The sequence below is a fragment of the Bombus fervidus genome, chromosome 7, assembly GCF_041682495.2.
Source record: "Bombus fervidus isolate BK054 chromosome 7, iyBomFerv1, whole genome shotgun sequence".
Classification (NCBI taxonomy): domain Eukaryota; kingdom Metazoa; phylum Arthropoda; class Insecta; order Hymenoptera; family Apidae; genus Bombus; species Bombus fervidus.
Window position 1 is genome coordinate 10,733,553 of NC_091523.1, and position 17,597 is coordinate 10,751,149.

General features: G+C 39.8%; 1 protein-coding gene across 6 annotated transcripts in view; it reads right to left on the minus strand.

The window, feature by feature from the left end:
• The window catches only part of LOC139989363 (putative receptor-type tyrosine-protein phosphatase mosPTP-1), a 419,667-nt gene that overhangs the window by 21,856 nt on the left and 380,214 nt on the right, over positions 1-17,597 (minus strand). For 5 of the 6 annotated variants that reach the window (XM_072007638.1, XM_072007639.1, XM_072007636.1 and 2 more), the window contains 2 exons: positions 4,909-5,105; positions 4,709-4,823 (listed from right to left, as the gene is read on the minus strand). In XM_072007638.1, the coding sequence (XP_071863739.1) occupies positions 4,709-4,823; positions 4,909-5,105 (312 nt within the window). The remainder of the gene's footprint in view (positions 1-4,708; positions 4,824-4,908; positions 5,106-17,597) is intronic. The other variant, XM_072007637.1, reaches the window with a different exon arrangement.

Genomic DNA, 17,597 nt, shown 5'->3' on the forward strand with positions numbered 1-17,597 from the left:
AAGGGTAAACTCGGGGCATTCGGATAATAAAAAGAAATGTGGTTAAATTACATGGCATTATATGGCGCGATATATTCTGCCATTTTTGGTATACCTACTTAAGATAACTATCATACTCCTCTATGCAAATTGCACGTGATTTATAACGGTGGTTTGAAAGTGTAATAACGTGAATATTCATTAAAAACATTGTCAATTGCTTTTGTGTCTATTCACCTAAGCAATTTCTATACATTCTGACACACTTCGTGTACAATCGACTTGAAAGAACATCGTAGATATTTCGTGCGCGACGATCGGCAAACTATCAACGATTTCCTATCTACTTCCGTTTCGCAAGAAAGACGTTAGACCAACAGAGGTTGAGAGAGAGAGAGAGAAAGAGAGAGAAAGAGAGACGCCTGTTATTTCCGATTCCAATATCCTTTGCGACAAGAAATATCCAATTCCGCGATAAGTCGCCGGAAAACGTGCAAACTCGGGCCACCACAAACCGACTGATATCATACAACGATGTATGTGCTATTTGCATAGGTTGGCCGTACCGCGTGTCGCGTGGGATCGCGCCGATCGACCACCAGAAGACGAATCGATTCGTTTGGTACGAGACGTCGCTTTTCAGCCAGACAGATTCGAGGGCGAAGGGTGTTGCCTTTTGTCGTCGATGGTACTCGTCATACCTGACACTGCACCGACGACCCTTGTTCCAACATTCCCCGAGAGAAAACCGTCGACGAGGTTACACTCAATTACACACTGGCGAAGGTCGATTAAAGTGGACTACGTAGCGATATGCTATATTCGCGGATACACAGATAGAATAAATTATCAAAGCGGATGACATTGACATGTATTTCGTGTAACGCTACGTAGACTGACAGTTATTTCTTATTCATATAACCGCGATAACTCAATGTCTAACGAAAACAAAATAAGTGCATGTACGTCGAACAATAATATTTCTGTAGTAACAATAGTAATATTTCTATAAGATGCGCTGTCAATGTACTTTACGAAAACAACATGGATTGCATTACGAATTGTCACGACGCTGTATGAAAGGTAACGTCGATCCGAGAGAACTACACCGATGGGAATATTCGATGAGTATCGAAATCCTTATAGGAAGTATTCGCACGGCCAATTGAATGCAACCGATCCAGCGTCATTTTGGCACTGTGCGAAGAACCCTTCACGCTATATCGACCCTTCAACCTCGAGCCACGATTCCGCCCATGTCGAACTCTCAACCCGGATCACTTACTAGGCCGATCATTACCATACGATTCTCTGTGTTTCGAGTATCCTCGATTTAACTTAACAAAAAAAAAAAAAAAAAAAAAACAAACAAACAAACAAAAAAAAAAAGAGTACGGCCGGTACTATACGACGTGGTGTGCGCAAATCACTGAAAACTTTCTCACACTAGGCGTCACTGGCACTGAAGAGGCGTCGTTCGCGCGGTGAATCAAACGCCATTTCAAACTGTACCGCACGAAGAATCTTCACGAGTAACTTCACAATATGACAGATCTAACTGCGAGAGAGCCTAATCAAGATAACGTCCCATCGACATCTCGGGACTAGCAATGGAGCACCGTTGCGATGCTGCGAGAGTGACAAAACGCACTGCTCTCAAGCGAGGAACACGAACGCTGCCACACACACTGCTTGCCTCTGCGATCACCAACGTACAACGTTCTCGCGCGTACGGTAAACCGTGACTCCAGCTCTCTACACTCGCTTCTCCGACTTGCTTCCAGTCAGGAAGAAAACAGACAGACAGGTACAGAAAGAGGGAGAGAAACTCACGTTCACGAATACAGGCGACGAGCACTGACGACGCGCTGCGCTGAAACGTGTACGTACAAAGAGGATGGAGCGAGACGGAGAATGCACGAGAAGCACGAGCGCGCGCACTCTACAGGCGCACAGTGTTTCTAACAAGCCGGCATACACGTGCGCCAGGAAATGTGCGTGAGAGAAAGAAAGGAGGCAAGAGGGAAGGAAAACGAACGAGAGAGGGGTATGTGGAGAACACGTTACACAGCCATATGCGAGAAGGAGGCACCAAGTATTAGTGTTTTATATATATATGAACGTGTATATAGCGTGTTTGTAACGCGTTTCCTTCGGCTGTTCCCGCTTATCGCGTCTTCTTCACGCCGAGACAAGAGGCGACTTTGACGTGTCACGTTCACCACGTACTCCGATACTCTTCTCGAGGAAGTAGCGCATATTGGAGTGAAAAATCGTGGAAAATCGATCGTGAAACGAAGGGGCGCGCCAATGGCGACGACCGAAACAGCGTGGCAATCCCTCCCTTTGCTTTGCCTATCTCTTTCTTCCTCTTCCCTCGTTCTATCTTCCTTCTTCTTTGTTCATTTGCCTCTCTGTTTATCCACCGACGTTTCCGACCATCTCTCTTCTTCTCCCGCAACCCCTAACTCTTCCCCTCTTTCTCTTTATTTTTTTGCCTCTGCTCCCCACCACGTTACAGACTTTCTTTCTCTCGCTTACGGGCTATCCGTTCTTGTTTCTCATCGTTGTCTCTTCGATCCTCGTTGCTCCGCCGATTCTCCGCGCACTGCCTCTCTTATCGCGGTCCCTGCCCTGTACCAACGTGTATGGATTTTCAGAGAAACGAAAATTCGTACAAACCGATCGGTAGACGTGAAGCAACGGCGAAGGTGAATAGGGGTTAGGTTGGGGATTAGGCCCGTATGAATCACGAAACGGCGACGACAGGTCACTGAAAATCGTGCCGACGACCATGAAAATCTCGACCGTGCCCTCTCTTGAGAGAGAGCAAAGCGCCGTCGACGGCACAAAACGATGGTTACTCATGGACGTGGTGAAGAGCAGCTGGAAACCTGCTGGCGAGTGGGCTTTCAGGGACGTAAAGTTCGATCTTCGTACCACGTGGCCTGTAACTGTCATTGTCAAAAACGTGATCCGAGTGCCGAGTATTCGGTCGTGATGCGACGATGGCGTCGTCTTTCACCAGTCGATAAGAATCTGTGGCGACGATGCATGATGATATCATTAGAGTACCATCGGCGCTACGATCGTCACATCGATTTTGGAGCAGATGTCGCCTCGCTCGAGATATTTTCCTTTAATAAATAACTGATCTTGCTGCAACATCGAATTAGAGACAATGTAAAATGGTCATTTAAAATCGTTCGATGTATTCTTTCAATGTCAGCTACGTATGCTAAAGGAAATCGCAAAGAACAAAACGAAGTTCCAAGTAATCGGGATCCTGATAATGAATAATCCGTTGAGTAATTACGTATCAGGGCGGCTGCGATAGTAGTTGAAACTGGTAAGATATCTCCAATTGGAGAACCAAATGTTTTTGTCTGTTTCAATAACACTATAGATTTCCTTATGTTGAATTTGTGTGCGCTAAGCATCATAATACCAAAGGTGTGCGAGAGAGAATTTAGAAGGGCAATAGAGAAATAGAGGAACGGAACGGAGCAAAGGAAACATACCTACTTGCCGGTGAATTCATCAGTAACACTACCTAGCAGATCGTATTTTAGGCAGGGGTAATGGAGTCAGGTCAAAGATCGTATTGTAGGTATTGGATAGTTGGGAGGAATGGAGGGAATAACTTCTGCGAATGGTATTCTGCCGTGATTCCTCTAGTGGCGATTGTACATAGGAAGACCGCTACATAGTAAAGTGTTCCAAGTTCCAAGACCTAAAATTCAGCGAGAGCAAATGCGACGTGTGACAGCCACGAGAAAGAGGGACAAAATTGAAGACCGTACGGAAATCAGGGACGTAGTTAGAAACGAATGGACCATCAAGAAAGGCGTATAAAGATACGATCGTCTCCGAAATAACCATGATTTGCATAAACTTTACGAAACGTGGAATTCATGCATACGCTCTGGGAAAAAGCGACTGATGTATGGTGAATTCAAATAATATTAACTGCGTCAGTTACTGAAAGATTGTACGCTATCTTCTGAATGTTACGTTAGCAAGTGTTATCTGCCTCCCGCATAATCATTGCGCTCGACAGATAGAGACGGCTCAAAGAAAGGCACTGGTTTAGACTGCATAATTAAATTATTCTATCGTCAACCGAATGGCTATAGAATGTCATAAAATGATGCGTGATGGGACACGCTTTTATTACTTTAGGAAGTGTATCTTTTTTACGTGCTAAAGATAAAAATGTTACGATTTTGATACGAGGTCTATAAACCACGAACGAGGGTTTATCAAATTCTTATCACCCGGGTGTAAAGCAAAAACTTGATAGCATCTAGTGAAAGGCCAATCAAATTTAGTGGCATTCTCGTTTAATTCTGATTAAAAACGTTCTAGATTTTATTTAATTTCATTTTGTCCTACTCCATTAATGTTTGAAACCTTGAGAACTCATTGTACTACCTTTCCAACATCAGGTATTTTAGATCCCTTTAAATTTTATGTGATCGCTGGTAAGAGAACGTTATTGCAGGAATCTTCCTTTTCGAATTTAGATAAAGTAGATATCTTCGAAATTGCATTTATCGACCGAAGATACAAAGAAACCAATGAATATTCTGTTTTATCGGCACGTTCAGTTTTAAAGCGCCAAATTATAAACGAAAACGGATGTCGAAGACAATTGTGTAGTTAAATCTCTTGTCCTTTTATCAGATATTTAATGACTACGTAATAATAAACAAATTTTTGATCTTACCTCCTTCGTCAGTCATTACGGAGATGGTGGTCGCAGGGCCATGCCCTTCTGGGTTGAATACTTGCAACGACACTAGATATTGAGTGTATGTTTGAAGATTGCGGATTGTGTGATTCTATAATGAAACAAAACATATGAAATTTATTAAACGAGGAATGACGACGTAATGTTAAGTATGAGAGATTCGAACGATTTCTTACGTAACTTACGTCAATGGCTGGATTACGGATATACACTTCTTTTTCTTCCATGTAAGGTTTGTCTCGAGGTTTATACCCGATTCGATAACCGAGGAATTCTCCATGAATGGTATCAGGACTGGGCGCTTTCCATGCTAAATAAATGGACGTGGCAGACGTGTTGTGAGCACTGGTAATTATAGGCTTTCCCGTCGGCACTGAAATAAAAAAAGACGAATAAAACAGAGACGCGTTAACACATTTTTACTTTAACATATTGTCGGGATGCTTTCGAAATTATATCGATATTTTACGAATATCATAAAAACTATCATCTCCCATGGTAGAATGTTTACCGCCACTCGACGATTTTCATTTAATACATATTTTCGTGAATATGCCCAGTTTTCCGAATTAGCAAAAATTGTTTCTTTCAAAAAAAAAAAAAAAAAAAAAGAAAAAAACCAAAAAAAAAAAAAAGAAAAACAGGAAAAAAAGAAGCAAAGGATGAAAGGAATTAATACGCTATTCTGTTTCGAATTTCCTATTGAATTCCGATAAATAATTGGCATACATTATAAATGCCACGATGATCTCATTACAATTTACACATTTAAGCGCTTTACAGCAATTCAACTTATTTATCTATATACTGTTATTACTAAACCTACCGACCAAAAAAAAAAAAAAAAAAATACTTTGATATCAGAGATTAAAGATTGATATCAAAATATGGTTGATGTTTTCATATTGTATAAATTACATTCTCAATGAGAAAGAACCGATGTTTCGAATGTACTATCTATAGGGATAATAGGGGAACAGTAAGCACCGAAATAGGCGGATCAACACGAGTGCCATCGAAGTTTCATTTCTATCTGATAAAAACATATTTGCAATGATTGTTTGACGATCGACTCGCAATAAATATCGGAACGATCGTATTTATTTTCCACCCTTGGTCGTCGTGGCGGAATAAAATTCGAACAAGCACGTTTAATCGCATTACCCATTATTCCATTCTGTTCTCCCCCATGCTGCTGATCCAGGTACATGCATTCCCCACACCCTTTCCACCGTAATATTTTCAACAATTGATAGCTTTCGAGTCGTTTAAAATTCGAGCCCCGCGTAATTTAATACTTTTCGCATAATCGAATTTTACCGACTGATCGAAACGTACCATCGCTGCGTTGGAAAATAATAGTAATTACAGCGAAGAAATACGATACGATCAGACTTATTTCATCTCGTCCCCTCTATTTGTCAGAAGTGTCTCGAAGAATTCATCGATCGATGCCGTTACGGAAGCTTCGAATGAAATGGAATAGAATTTCCATGCCATACCAATTTTCTTTTTCTCTCTTTTCCCACCGGTATATCCGGGACTGCGAGTTTAATATATCCTCCTTAAAATTCTCCTCGTCATACTTTGTACGCTTCCAACTCCCGAGATACTTCATAAGCACATGTTATTTCATTACTTTCCTCTTGGCACTGGCGCAACTCCACTGTACCACACCACACGCGAATACCAACTTACATACATCCTAACAAGCAAGTAGATTCTAGCCAACAGTTTCTTGCGGTAAACCGAAGTACAATAGCATTCGAAGGCTGAATCGACTTGACGGATGTCTTCCATGTACTAACATGACTAACGCGCAACTTCCAAGCAAATTTCTTGAAAGAATAGCTACACTTCTACACGAGAGTCTTAAGACATCTCTTGTAAGAACAGCTACGCTTCTACTCGAGAGTTTTAAGACACCTTTTATTTTTAATAAAATTTTATCTTGAACTGTGCATGCGTTTCTTTGGTATAATCTCTTTGTAGAAGAAAATATGAAATTAACACTGCAACTATCAAAGTGGTTAGAACGATCATGATTCGTATCATAGCTTTGTAACAATGCATTTTGGAGAATTTGAAGCAAATCTTACGCTTCAGTCATTGGTACGTTTAAAGTAACAAGCTTGAAGATCTTTCGTATCTTTTAACGATTACTCAATTTTCTCTAAATTTTGAAGCAGGTACGGAAACTATCCTAAGAATTTGAAGCGACGAAGTACATCCGCCCCATGCCTTTGCCTTTATACTCTGACTTCTATAACTTCTGCCAAAAAGTGTGAGAACGTAAATTAAATAACTTGATTAAGAAAACTTTTTAACTTGTGGGTCGCCCGTTTTACATCCCCTTACCTTAACTTACGAAATCGCGGTTCTTAACCCCATCTAAGGTCCCATTCGACGCGAGTCCACGTCTTTCGTGAAACTCCGCGTTATCGTGTGCCAATATTCACGGATGAAAAGTTGTGGAAGTTCCGTTCTATTTCTTGAGGAACAAGAGATTGTCGTGGAAATAATTTCAAGATGTTTAATGCGCGTCACGCATCGTTCGACAAAGTCGGTGCAAACTTCCGGCGACTCGTTAACGCTCGTGCAAAAGCGTTCTCACTGCGAAACGACGATAACCACCGGGGAAATGAAGGATCCGCGTGCGGGTGAACGCGCGTATACGAAAGTCGCCGGGTAATTATTGCATCGCCACCGAAACTGCGAACGGACATTTTGGTGAATAATTGCCGGTGACAACGATTAGTCGGCTGGTTGACGGAGAAATTGCACGGACGAATCACGATACCCGCTTATTGTTTCGCGAATTCAGGGAAATTTGTGTCAGTCGGGAAAATTGTGGAATATTATGGGTCAGATTAACTGGACGCGTCGGAAATTTGATGGATGACATTGAGCACTTTGATTGCTAATTGCTCGTACAGTGGTAGAAGATTGTGTTAAATGATTCAGATAATAAGAAGCAAGAGGTATACAGATAAAATAAAATATGTTATAGAATTAGCGTAATCGAAAATATGATGGATAATGAACGATAATTGTTAATCGTTCTCACAGTGATCTATAAATTTTATTCAGTGATTTAAATAATAAGAAAATATATTTGTTAACAGCATTAACTGAACGAATGAGAAGCACGATTGATAAAATAATCGTTAGTCGTTTCACAAGATTATATTAAATAATTCAAGTAACAAAGGAAAAGATAGATGAGAATGTATTTATCATGGAGATTAACTACACGTATCGAAAACACGATGGAGATTGAGGAACAATTGTTAATCATTTTCATAATGGTATGAGGTTTCGTTAAGCGACTCTAGTAATAATAAGAAAGTAAAATAAACAGTATTTGAAGATAAAATAAAATATATTTATCACGGGTAATTGCGAGTGTATAGAGGTAATCGACGAATAGTCTACAGTACGATTTCGCCGGTGAATTAATTACTGGAGCATTCAACGGCGAAACCTCGCGTTCAAATGCTCAGTAATTCTCGATTAATTTCCAGCACTTAACTTTGGATTCCGGGCGAACCTTCTAAAGCGCGGTCGCCTTACTTTCTATTTACACGCAAACCCCACGAAATGACCCAGTAATTTTTCCGGTTAGCCTCGCCACTATCTGTTTTTATTTCGATGTTCCCCTTTCGCGTAATTATTCATAAGTCTCTGGACAATGTTCCGTTTCACCGTCTATAATAATAATAATTGCGCAGCCGTCAACTTTCGCTCGCGGTGTTATTTTTTAACGAGTTTCCCTGCGTTTCTATTATTTTCTTCGTACAATTAACATTTTCAACGAAACAGAGATATATTAACAACGAGGCAGACGTCTTCCATCGTTAAACGCTTCTCGCGTGTTAAATATCTCTCGAAGTCAAATAAAATTCAATTGCGATTGCGACGGTAAACGCGCGAGAGGTAATTTCTGAAAAAAATTTATGGCGAATACGAAAAGAGCCACTTTTAATAACAGTAATTTACTTTATATATTGTGACTGTATATTTTCCAGTTTACTACCTCTCGACTATCTTTTGTTATGCGATCCACGTTTTATTTTTATTCAACCGCGACTGTGGTGCCTGTGCCGGTAGTCAATTAACGAAACAACCAGTATTATTAACGCGTAGTTGAAGACATTGTCGTGGGTCAGGTATTATGACGGATACGTGGAGGGCGATAAGTCTTTCACGCGATTCCGGCCAGCCACTCTGCCGAGGTAATTCAGCCCTGTAATAAATGTGAGCTAGCCGCGTTTTTTACCGTCGCTAAATCTGCGCTAAGTTATTATGATCCTGGGCCGGGACCACGTTTATGACGGCTATGTTTGCCTCAACGTCTCCGCGTTAAAAGCACGCAACATCGGTTCCTTTCTTTTTTCGTCGACTTTTCCTCCCTTTCTCCCTCCCACTCTCTTTATCCATGCAACTTTCTTCGATCGCCGAATACAGCGAATCCCGTACACTGGAAAAATAGGAAAGGAGAAAACTAATTCAATATCCGGCACGATCGTAAAGAGCAGCGCTACGGTCGCGAGCGGTTCTATAAACTAAATAGAGACGGTGGTTGCCGCGATATTCCCGCAATAAAAACCGCCGCCACTTCGCGAATTATATCTTCCCAGCGCGACGTAAAAGTGAAAAAAATGCCGATGAAGAAGACGTGGATGTCGGTAAAAGGGTGTGAGACGACAGTGGACTGAGTGGTAGAAATTTCCACGACCCCTTATCAGCTCCGAAGGGAAATAAAAGCGTGGTTCGCGACGCTCCGCCACCGTATCTCTCCGGCGTCGGTGTTAAAGTTCATAACTCAAGCTGATTACCGGCTCGCGGAGCCGAGGATGTTACCGGAATTAGCTAGCACAACCACGCAACGAATTCTCCAATTTTCGCGCGCACCACCGTACCGTGCCCCGAATGAACTTACCCCGATCCGCACAGGACCGGGGGCGTATATACCCCGACACGGCTGTCCCGATGGCTAATTGGTGGCTCTGTTACGCCATATATTTATGGGGGACAGGCGAACGACCTCCGGAAACAGGAACGAGAGTCGGTATACGTAGGTATTGGTTCGGGGCTAAAGTGGTAGGAGAAGTTTCGTTGGTGCCCTATTGATCTGGGTGAGACAGAGAGCAGAGGGGCAGTGCGAGGGTGGCTAGAAAGAGAGACGAAGACAGAGAAAGGGCAGCGTTTCATTTAAGCCACCCGTGGATTCCTGTACACCACCAGCGACGTGGCATCGCACTCTCGCTATTGCCTGCCTTGTCTATATATACGGTATAACATATACAGACACGCATACACCGGCCAATTAGTATCGCGAATTAGAATATGCTGGCAATAAATTCCGCCCACGAACCCTATGTTGGCGCATTATCTGCTAATCGTGTGCGCGTCGATTCAATTTCATTTGCTTCGTTATGGAGAACGGTCATGGCGGTTAAAATATAGAGAAACTGTTTAGAAACGGGATCAAGAGGTGGAAGTAATTTGGTGGAGTTCGTTCTCTGCAATCTGGGTCAAAGTTACAATAAAGTAGAGTAGCTTCTGTAAGGTGTCTTAGATACGGGAAATACCTAATTCAGATATTTATCGCCAAAGAATCGAGAATACGGTTTTGCATAACGCTTGATCCTACTTGCACGCCAAGTTAAATAGACAAGGGGTACAAACAGGCAGAGAGAGAGAGAGAGAGAGAGGGAGGGAGAGAGAGAGAGAGAGAGAGAGAGAGAGAGAGAGAGGAAGAGGAAGAAAAAAGAGAAAGTTTCGTAGTATCTCATTAACAACTGCAAAGAGGTAGAACGTTTACCGGCTGTAAAATTAATTATTCTCTGAAGGCATATCTATTTGCGCGGAGAGATTGGAGTTCGCTCCGGGTTGCAAAGATCAAAGAAGCTTCCGGTAAACTCGTAGAAATGTTATTAAAAAAAGAAACAGGTAAACATAAATACAGTTATCCAGAGTTCTTAAGGGAAACTAGGTTGAATAACGAGTCGCGTGATAAGATGCCAACATTAACGAAGGCCGGTACAGCGCTGCGCTGATTTCGACGCCGCTTTCATTCGAGTCAACTCGCGTTTCATCATCCCTTTCGATCTCTCTGTTTATTAGCCTTTATCGCTCATCCACGTTCACGTGTCTCGTATTGACGGTATTAAATACACGGCCTTCTATTAATTACCCGTTTATTACCCCGATAACTGTCATTATCTCGTTATCGCAACACAATTATTGCCATCTAGCCTAGGTACTTCACCTATCCGTTGATGTATAGATGATAATATATCTATGTATGCAAAATAAAACGTAAACTCGACTGTATACTAGACATTCCTCGTTGATATGCTATCATTTTACTAATCCTCTATCGACCATCGTGCGGTTCAGCTATCAACGTATTTTCGAAATTAATTTTCCTGTATAACATTTCCACGTTTATGTACAATATTCGATAGTTCGGCACGACGAACAATCGTCATTTTCTGCCTCCAGGCTTACAAATAATTGCTTTATGTCCAAATGTTCTCCGACTAATTAATTATTAATCAGTTTAATTATTCAGGAATATGTACCTATTCCGGTAATGTTATACCTATCAAGGATACATCGAAGTACTCTAAAATTTGATAGTCGAATCTCATTAGGTGAATGAAATAGCGCGCCTGTATTGTATTTACACATCTATTTATTAAAATCCATATCTGGAACTTCATAGCGATGCAATGTCACTTGCTTTTTCGCAGTTCGACGTCAAAGATTTCTCCTTGGATCGGGCGTTTCTGAAAAATTCATTCGTCTCATCGCGAGAAAAACATGCTGTCACGATTGACGTATTACTCGTCGCTCGCCATCGAGCAAAGGTTTGTCATCCTGTTTCAAACGCGTGTTCACCTCTACTTGAAAAGACTTCATCGATCTTCAGATAGGATGTCACATCGTTCGTAGTTCGTAGTGATTTGAACACGCGAAACAACCAATCGAATTACGGTTTTGAATTACTCGTACGAACTATGTTTGGCTGAATGTACGAATCCAAGAAGCTTGAATTATGATACGAAGCAGTTCAACCAAAATTCTTTTACGAAACATAAGTCAATCGCAAAAGTCCACATACATTTCATTCAAGTTTGAAATATGATCGTTGACTGTACGAATTTTCTTGATGGATTAAAGCACGCGTTGTTGAAGGTAACATTGTTAAAATAGTTGTTAAACACATTTTATTCATTTTCACTTTTGATACGAAAGAAAAAGTAGAAAAACATAAAATACGATGTTACACATATTACATACACCCGTGCACCTGCATGAAATTATAAAAATAAGAAAATAAATCATAAACACTAAGCCATCAATAAATCTCAGATTTGTATGAGTTAAACGTTTTAGAAATACATTGGAAATAATTATGTTAATATGTGAAGCATAAATAATTCTGTGATAAACTGCATTTTTACTTTTTTTTTTTTTTTTTTTTTGGTATGTCACCGTATACGATTTCTCCAATCGAAGAGTCTAACAAACCTGACCGATCTGACATAGACGTGTATCCACAACGAAGTGACGAGGAAAATAACTTCATCGGCTCTGGCTATTTACTATCCGACTAGAATTTTGTGAACATGGAATTTTCTTTTTTGAACGTTGAAATTTTCACTGCGTCAATGTTTTGCTCGATCGCGCAATGTTATTTTTAACTGTTCCAGGGAAAACGGCGCTTAAACGTCGCTTCCGGTCGCGAGTATCGGAAAACACACAGCAGGAGAAGCACAGCGAAAAACAAAAACCGGATCTGGGGTGTACAATATCGCGAAACGAATATAATGGCGTTCGATTTAACAACTCGTAACGTTTCTGTTCGTTTCTTTCTTTTCTTCTTGTTCACCAATCCTCGTTTCTAGAATGATGGCTTTGTTAATATGGTGCTCACGCATGGATTCATATTGGCGTCGACTCATGTTCCCTGGTATTTAAATCAGTTATTGACACGAATCCGCGTGATCGCCTATGCGGGCCGGCCTTGATTACCAGATAATTATTCCTTCCTCACGTGCTACCATAATGAACGTGCCTCTGGCTGTGTACGCCAGTTTATGTATTTAATAGCACCGATTTCGCGTGCCTCTCCCTATTCCGCTCCAGGCAATAGTTCGCGACGCGACTCCCGTGTTTCGATTCGATTCGATTCGATAAAGCATCAAAAACATTGCCGGCTAGATTTCGACGCCCGGTGTCCATTTTCGCCCGTATTTGTCAGGTCGGTGAACACGTCGCGATTTTTTCCATCGAGCTTAATGCGTGTCCCGTGGCCTGATTTTAATTGATTTCGGACATTTGACGATCGGTTTTAACGTGCACAGATCTACTTTCGTTACAGGATTAACGTTCGAGTGCTATTGAAACGACAATTTTTTAAAGTATTCCTGCAGTGGATGAAAATCGCGTGAGAAAAATATGATAAGCCCATTTCCGTTGATTTTTTGATTTTTCTGCAACTCTGCGTAACTCTACTGTAATGTTACTTGTATTTTTAGATGTTCAGGAAGCTAATAAAATACATGTTTAATATCAAAAAACAAACGATGAGATAATTTGAACATAGAAATTGGTTAACAATATATCGAAAATTGCTTTTCTACAAATAATGGGAAGTGTGCCGTATCGTGTTTTTCATCTGTGATTTTTACATATTTTGACTGAGGATTGATTTCTATGGCGTAGAAGTAGAAAAAAAGTTTTCTTACGAGATTCAATTAATTAATTATTGTTGATCTTTGTAATTTATATTGTATAGAAATATCCGATGGATCGTAGAACGTTTTATAGCGCGCAGAAATTAATAGGTATGCAGAACTAGTCTTCGTCGTTAATCTGTTTCAGTAAACCGGTTTATTAAACGTGCGGTTATTGCTTCGTTAATTAAGCTATTTGAACAGCGAGCATATTACCAATACCGGTTTATTGACATTCTAACGTAGATATGTCTCGTATCAGGCGTTAATTCGATGCAATATGTGAAAAGCAAAAATGTGTCGCATTTTGTCATGAAAGACGCATTTTGCGTTACAATTACGCGGTGAATTTCAGTATTACAATATAATTTAGTACGCTATTAAAATACTGTATACAAAAGCAAGATCGTTTACTTTCTTAAAAAATATTTAATTAAACAATGTGTAACTACCATAAAAGTAATTTGAAGTTAATATTTTATATAATCTCTTCTTTTTCTTTGTTGAATACATAATTGTTTTATAAGCTCATTTCATACTTCCTACCATTCTGCTTTCAGTTACAGTATTTCAAAAGACTGTTTTATATTTTTTAAAATTTTATTTTATCTCTCGGCTTTTGTTCTTTGTTTCTCTGATTCATGTCTGTTCTATTTTAAATCAGGGATTACGCATATTTACCAAAAGATTTTTAAAAAATTTAGGGACAAAAAAGAACCATGAATAAGCAATACAGAAAGGGTAATATGAAAAGATTAAATATGAGAATAACGCGTAGAAACATTTTTAAAACCATATTTAATTATCCTTTTATCCATGTTTTTATACGGTACGCATTGTATTCGTATGCATAAATGAATCTGAAATTATGAACGCTTGCTTAGTTTTCGTTTCTTTCCAGTTTTTTCGTAGTAGTGTTACGATCGACTGATAATACAATGAATTGCTTTCGGCATTCGAGTCTCGAAGATTTGACGTGTTAATCGCATTTTTTCCCCACGATTTTGTTGGAATTGTTCGTAGCCAACTAAACGAATTACTCGAGTAACACGATATATCAATCGATGGCTCATTGTAACTCGATATTTGCCTGGGATACATGTTGTTTAAATATCACACGTTGAATTTTCCGTGAAATCATTCAGCCCTGGCGGTTTAATTAATTCGTGTGTTTAGATATTGTTAGCGGAGAAATGTGATATTAATAATTAATGCCATTATATTGACGAGTTGTTAAATGTAATTTTCGAAACCCGTGGAAAATCGAGGGAGTTTTTCCGTTCTGACCCAGATGACCTGGAGATCAATACTTCCGATCGTTTCATCCATGCGTTAAATTAATTTTCCATATTAATAAATCGTCGACGTATTAATTATCACCGTGTTAGTCTGTGACATACATGAATTACGAGCGCGTAATATTTATCTTGTTTTTTAAGAAAATGAAAAATAACAGTGACTTACGAAAAGCATTGGAACATTTAATTTTATGGATGTAAAACGTGTGTTATATTAAACATCGAAATTTCATTAGTATCATAATGAGATCCGATTATTATATATATATTGGTAAATTTTGAAACAAATTTGTAAATAAAAGCTACAGGTATTTAGTGTATTTAGAAGATGACAAAAATACTATTTAAACATGATTTAGGATGGCTATACAAAGATTGCAAAAGAACGATAGAATAAGTACAATTTTGTTAACTTTCTAATTTTAATTATCATCAGTAATTTTGAGAAATCAATATTTTTGATGTACATATTTCTCAAAAGAATGACATAACCAAATTTAATATAAAGGTAGATTGGCGATATGAGATCGCATAAAAGCTACTGGATTTTAAAATCGTTCTCATATGAAAAGCAAAAAATGTGGCGTATTACGGTTTTCCCTTGTGGTTTCTGTATACTAATTTTTAACTACATACAACAAACGTATTATAAATTCGATATATATATATATACATTTCACATTAGTTCCAAATATTAATATAATCACGATAGTCGTGTTTTGCTACGCTATTAGTAAAACTTCTATAAGTTTCTATAAGGCTACGGTAAGCACAACGTTTGTGCGGGAATCCACGTTTTACGGAAGCGGTATAAACATCGCTCCGAATAGTCGTCATGCAAGTGAGCGCGTCCATTTGGCAAAGCTATTTCAATTTTCTCAAAGCAAATGCACGCTGAACAAGCTAAAATTGCGATGGCTGAAACTCTAGCCACAGGTGTTATTTACTAATGTTAGCTGGTGCGGAATCAATAGTTACGAAATTCATTGTGCATTAATTAACAAATCCGAAACAATAGAGAAAGGGAACTGTATATACAGTTCCGTGGAAGTTAAACTAATTTTTGATTGTTATTCCGTGGTATACTCTCTGGCCACCGAACCAGGATCAGGCACAAAATTGTCGCTATTTAAAATTTCTTATAAAAATCTGAAATCTCTAAAATTTAAATTTATCATAGACATTCCTCTAATCGAAAGCCATTCTCTTATTCTCATAGATAAACAATTAACACGATTCACATATGTAAATATCACTGAAGATATTTGAAGCCACAGTTGAAATCACAGACGATATTTTAACTTTAATTTCCTAGAACTTGTCTTACTCTTGCTTTGTCTTTCTTCCTATCTAAAATTCGTTTACGCCCTTTAATTGTAAACATTAAAAAATTGAAAAATATTAGAAATTTTAGATGATCCTAATTCGACGACCAGCTACTAAGAAATTCCACGTATACTAAAACCACGTGCTCTCATTGTCCTGCTCCTCTATTCTTCGCCATTCTTCGCCAGCAATCGAAGGACGGATCCATCCTCCTCTTTTTCCCCATAACTTCCTGCCCCCGAACAACGAGGCTGTAAGAAGACTAGCTAAGAAATTCTATGTATATTAAACTGAAGCATCCGTTTCCGACCCGGTATCAAATATTCAGTGGGGAAAATCTGGTGCAGCTAATCCCATCAGCGAGACATCTACAGTCTAACGCGCTAATTGCCATAGCGATACGCATGGGAATTCAGGTCTGGAGGGCAGGCGCGCGCTAACTATCGGCGCCTTTGTCACAGTCATCGTCGTCGTCGTTGTCAACATAGTCGCGATGCAAAGTTTGTCGAGCGTCGTGGGTATACATACAGCAGGCGTCGACCAATCCCGGCGGCGTTGACAGAATTTATAGGGCTTAGCCGACGCGCCCGTCTGTTCAACCTATTTTCTGCCTTGAACGTGAGACGAAGACGAACCAATGAGCCAAAGGACGGTTCAACGGAGAAAGAGGAAAGCTGGACTGCTCGAGTTAAGCACGACTATACATTGCTCCTTCCGGTGCTGCAATTAGCGCCTCCTTAGTTGGCTACGCCAGTCTCGTGACGATGCCTGGCCACGGAAAACCGGCCGTGCAAACCATTCTTCTCGCTCTTCTTCCTCCTTCTAGTCTTGTTCTTCCAACCCCTTTTCTTTATATGTATAGCGCTACAGTTCCAGAGTTTCTACCCTCCGTTGGATTCGGAACGGTTACTCCCGCGAGCTTGAACATTGCCCCGAAGGGACTCGTTCCACCGGGCATCTTTCGTGGAATTTTATGTCTATTATCATTCCCTCTGATGTTTTCGGCTAATATCGTTCTCAATGTCTCTCGAGAAGTTATAGGGAGTTGGTCAAGGAATTGGCGATGAGTATTCGAGGAAAAGAGAGGGGAGATGACGTTGAGTGAATAAAAAGGAAGCAATCATTGGTTATAACGTTGGGATACGATACTGTAGGAACGTTGAAATTTTAGATAGATTTTCACTCGAAAATATGAAATAATGAAAAATGGATTCAAGATTCGAACGAAGACAATCTTTAGTCGATTCGATTTCCTCAGGATCGAAACTCTCAACTCTTCGACTCGTTTCTCAATTACATCGCAATTTTAACGATTAACCCATTTGAAGCTTCACACGAAAACTTAAGTTCGTCTGCCGCCGGCAGTTTAAACGCGAAGCTGTGCGTTGCAGTGATAAAATACTTAAACTTGATTGTACGTAATTTCTGAGTGGATTACTTTTAATGCGAAATAAATGTATATTAAACGTTATTACATTAATGGAATTTTCT